Raw genomic sequence first — 5,000 nt, 5'->3', positions numbered from 1 at the left:
CTCTTCTCTTCTCTTCTCTTCTCTTCTCTTCTCTTCTCTTCTCTTCTCTTCTCTTCTCTTCTCTTCTCTTCTCTTCTCTTCACATGGATGGATGGATCCCTCATGTCCTGACTGAGTCCCAGGGGGTCGGCGTTAACATTTCCCCACTGATTTGACCCCAGAGAGAGAGAGGGAAGGAATGGGGGATGGATGGATGGATGTGCGTGTCCAGCTGATTCTGATTCTCCTGTGAGGCACGAAAGCTAAACGAGTGCTGAACATCTGCCCACTTCTGGACGCCGTTGTAAGGAGGCACCGTGTGGAAGGCGGCGCTCCTGAGCCGACGGCTGCTAGCTCTTTGTTTCAGAAAGCTGTGTGTGTGGAGCGTCACTGCTGCGTTCTTTTCCCCTGTGGATATGAGAGAAAGAAAAGGAGGATGAGGAAGAGAGAGGGATGGAGATGGGGGAGGATGAGGGCGTGGGTTAACAAGCCCAGTGCAGGCAGTGTGTCATGGTTGACACTGGTGTTTGACCTTGCAGCAATCCTGTACCACTGCTCCCAATTACCTGCCCTACTGTGTGTGTGTGTGTGTGTTTTACACTGTTGTGTTTGCTCTATTTGAATAATACAGTCACACGTAATCAGGATTAATTCATTAGTTTTCATTATCCAGTTAGCACTTTTCAGCTAACGCTAAACTGGTAGCCATAAGCTTCCATTATCGTTAGCTACAGGAACCTCGTCACTTGACACCAAACTCATGCAGTAAATTTGTGGCTCTCCTTTTTTTCATTATTGAAAGTAAGTGGAGAAGCTGCAGTGTGTGTGTGTGTGTGTGTGTGCGTGTGTGTGCGTGTGCGTGCGTGCGTGTGCGTGTGTGTGTGCGTGCGTGTGCGTGGAGCAGGAGGAGAGGGGAAACGTGCTCCTCTTTAAATATGTCACTGGTCAATACGGAGGTTAATTGAAACATAAAGGCGCTTGTTCACAGAGACACGCAGATACATCACACACACACATACATGGGGGTGTAAGAGTGTGTGTGTGTGTGTTCCTCTAGATTTTCTGTTTGAAATATGATACATTTCTCTCTCTCTCTCACCACAGATTTTTTTTATATCTTTGCGTCTTTCCTTCTTTCTTTGTTAACTCTTGATCATATTCTGTTCATATGCTGTTCATATACCTTCCTTCCTTCCTTGCTTCCTGTCTGTCTGTCTCTCTCTCTCTCATCATAGATTATTCTTTCTTTCTTTCTTTCTTTCTTTCTCTCTCTCTCTCTCTCTCTCTCTCTCTCTCTCTCTCGCGCTCTTCATTAATTAGCAGCGGGTCTAGATTAGCTGTTCCTCACCTTTAAGCAGCATCGATTCATCTGCTCTCTTAATGAAAAGCGTATTTTAATTGGTAATTCCAGGATAAGGGTTTAAACGATTCCGGTGAGTAAAAACGAGTGTAATGGCGGGAGCTCGTGGGCTAATAAAGCGGCCAATAATGCAAAAACAATAAGGCCTGATGAGGTCGTTAACGAGCTGACGAGCAAACGAGGAAGAATTAGTGACATTACGAGAGAGACGTTTGTCCTTTCTGATCGGGTCACAGACATGTGCACATGCACAGGAAAAGTCAGGCTAACTCTCATACGTGTGTGTGTGTGTGTGTGTGTGTGTGTGTGTGTTGCAGCTGGAGCCGCTCCCGAGACAACCCAGCCAACTCCTCCCCCAGCCGAAGCCCTGCCCACAGAACCCAAAGCTCCAGAGGAAGAAATGGACGTCACTGACGATGACATCACTGCAGGTAGGAGCGTGTTTTTGTCGCACTTCACTGACCCTGGAATATAATTTATACTAATTACGCATATTAATTAGTCCATAATCATTCATGTGGAGTGCAAAAGTTTGTACCTCCCCAGGATTCAGGTGATTATAAGGTTTTTGGTGATAATGCACTTAAAAAGAATTAAAAATAAAGTGACATTTTGGGCACGGGAGGGGGGAAGGACAATATGGTGTTTGTGTGTGTGTGAGTGACTGTGTTTTGGATAATAGCCTCGTTAGCTTTAAAACGTGTGAAATTCCTCAGATAGCAATGTCATTTCTTTAGCCTGGGGGGGTTAAGGAAGGCATAGAAAACACACACACACACAGGGCTGGAGAGAAAAAGAGCAAAAAATGGAGGGATGGAAGGTGAAATGTGAGAGAATGGGAGGAAGGCGTCACCCTAACGACCTCCCATGACATCCAGACAACCATCATTACCTCAGCATGACGTACACACACACACACACACACACACACACACACACAGAGTAGGAAAAAGGAATTCACTGACTAACATGCCAACCTGACTATTTCTGAGAGGATTCGGAACTCATGTTCATGAATATTAATAAGCTTTAGAATTAGCATACTAGCTAATAAGTGCTAACCTGACAGGATTTCTGAGAAGTCGTGTCGATAAACGTTGCTATTCTTCACTGCTAATGCTAGCACATAGCTATCTGAGAGGATTTTTATGTGTTAACAGACATTTATATGCTAAGGATACTAGCTACTGATTTATGTGAGTATGCCAGGATTTCTGAAAGGATTTTAAATTAGCTTTCATAAATATTATTGATCATTACTGCTAATGCTAGTGGAGCAGCTAATATTTATTCACATGGCAGGATTTTTTAGATAACTTTTTTTTTTTTAAATATTCATATTTTTACTGTTTATGCTAGTCCACTAGCTAATAGGCACTAAACCGACATGATTATGAAGTAATTCTCTAGATATCTGTATACATCAGTGCTAATGCTAGCTTCTAGTTAATGTTCACTAAACCGACAGGATTTCTGAGAGGAATCTCGCTAGTCTAGTAGCTGATTTTGGCTTTCCTGACAGGATTTCTGAGTGGATTTTAAAGTCATATTGATTATTTTTCACTGCTAATGCTAGCACATAGCTAATACAGGACTTCTAGCTACTATTTACTTCTAGCTAAATAGTATTAATCCTCAATGCTAATGCTAGTAGAGCAGCTAATGTTCATTCACATGACAGGATTTTTGAGATAACTTTTTTAAATATTCTTATTTTTTACAGCTTATGCAAGTCTACTAGCTAATATTCATTAAACCGACATGATTCTAAAGTCATTTTCATAATATTTGTAAACATTAGTGCTAATGCTAGCTTCTAGTTAATGTTCACTAAACTGGATTTGTGAGAGGAATGTTGCTAATCCAGTAGCGGAGTTTGGCTTTCCTGAGAGGATTTTTAGACAGAGACGTACACAAAGCCTGTGTGTGTGTGTGTGTGTGTGTGTGTGTGTGTTTCTAGTTGTGCACTGTTAGTGTCCCTCTGTTGGCAGAATAAACTGTGGTAACTGTGAAAATAATGACAGCTCCCTCCTCCTAGTGCTACTTTGATAGCCTGTGGTTCCGCTTCGTGTCACCATCGTTCATTTGTGTGTGTGTGTGTGTGTGTGTGTGAAGGCGTGAAGAGGTGCGAGGTGACCCACGCTGGTGCAACTTTGTCACGCCGTGTGTCACCTTCAGCTATGATTGATACCAAATCCAGCGTGCAGGGCTGCTGTGTGTGTGAACAGTTCATAGGGAGACACACACACACAGGGCCTGAAGGCACACCCATGTATCTACTTTATTGCTGTTTCATAGACTGGCTGTGAGCCTTTGTGCCACATCGCTCTCAAACACACACACCACTGTGTATCGTCCACACAACAGCCAGGAGAACATTTAAAGCTCTGACAAAATCTTTTCCATTAATAAATAAATCCATGAATCTGACCGCTTGCTTCAAAGTCCGCTAGCTGCTGTGCGCTAACCTGACAGGATTTTTCAAAAATATTCGTAAAAACATCAGTGCGAAAACTTATTTTATTAGCTAATAGTCACTAAACTGGCAGTTCTGAGTTGACAGTCCATTTATTTTCATAAACATTCAGATTTTCGCTGCTAATGCTAGTCTGCTAGCTACTATGCGCTAACCTGACAGGATTTCGAAGTCATTGAAATCAGGTGCTGATGCTATCTTTTTAGCTAATAATCACCAAACCGACAGGATTAATGAGTTGACTGTCCATTGCTAATGTGCGAATATTTGTAAACATCTTTGCTAATGCTGTCTTATTAGCTAATGTTCACAAAACTGACAGGGTTTCTGAGTTGACTGTCCACTAATTTTCAAAAGCGTTCACATTTTCGCTTCTAATGCTGGTCTGCTAGCTGCTATGCGCTAACCTGACAATATATCCTTCTCAGATCTCATCCAAAATTTGTGGAGAGCGCGTCATTATGCTTTTAATGCTAGTATGCTAGCTACTGTATGCCAGCCTGACAGGATTTTAAAAAGTTATTTTCATTTAACAAATCATAAACATCAATGCAAATGTTAGCGCACTATCTAATATTTACTAAACTCACAGGATTTCTGAGTTGATGCTCAATTAATTTCTATAAACGTTTACATTTTTGTTACTAATGCTAGCTGCTATGTGCTCAGATTTTGTCGAAATTTTGTAGAAAAGTGGAAAACTCTTCTCTATGGTTTTAAGTTTTTGATATTTTTACACGACCCTCGCAATGTTTTGATATAAAATGGAATCTAATCTCTGAAACTCCAGACAGTGTTTAGACCCATTCATTCCTCCGTTGTTGTGGATGAGCTGAGATCAGCCGATTCGCAGAGGCCTCGCCTCGCCACGCCTCGCCTCGCCTCCCTCCGTGCCCTGTTAGCCCGATGAGGTTCGGGTGCTCTCCGTCTGTCCCTTTGGCTTTTAATCCCGTTAAGAGCCGAGACTGCAGGAAATTGCTGCCGGGGCGTTTTTGTAATAGTGCTGATGGTATTAGTAGATTAGCACCAGCGATCCTGACAATGACGGTTTCTCAGCAGGGTTCTCGGGCATCGTTCACGTTCTCGCTCGCGCGACGTCATCTTTTCACCTGAGGATGAGGAAAATATTCCAGGTGGAAGGAAATCTTTATCCTTATCTTTTATACTTCAGCACTGATTCCGGTT

At 42.5% G+C, this 5,000-nt stretch overlaps 1 protein-coding gene across 4 annotated transcripts in view; it reads left to right on the top strand.

The window, feature by feature from the left end:
* The window catches only part of LOC131368943 (WD repeat-containing protein 7), a 161,679-nt gene that overhangs the window by 66,302 nt on the left and 90,377 nt on the right, over positions 1 to 5,000 (top strand). For all 4 annotated transcript variants that reach the window (XM_058415201.1, XM_058415200.1, XM_058415199.1 and 1 more), the window contains one exon: positions 1,657 to 1,770. In XM_058415201.1, coding sequence (XP_058271184.1) covers positions 1,657 to 1,770 — 114 coding nt within the window. The remainder of the gene's footprint in view (positions 1 to 1,656; positions 1,771 to 5,000) is intronic.

The sequence above is a fragment of the Hemibagrus wyckioides genome, linkage group LG18 (assembly GCF_019097595.1).
Source record: "Hemibagrus wyckioides isolate EC202008001 linkage group LG18, SWU_Hwy_1.0, whole genome shotgun sequence".
Classification (NCBI taxonomy): domain Eukaryota; kingdom Metazoa; phylum Chordata; class Actinopteri; order Siluriformes; family Bagridae; genus Hemibagrus; species Hemibagrus wyckioides.
The sequence above is the reverse complement of the archived record's forward strand: the minus strand, read 5'-3'. Positions and strand labels throughout refer to the sequence as shown.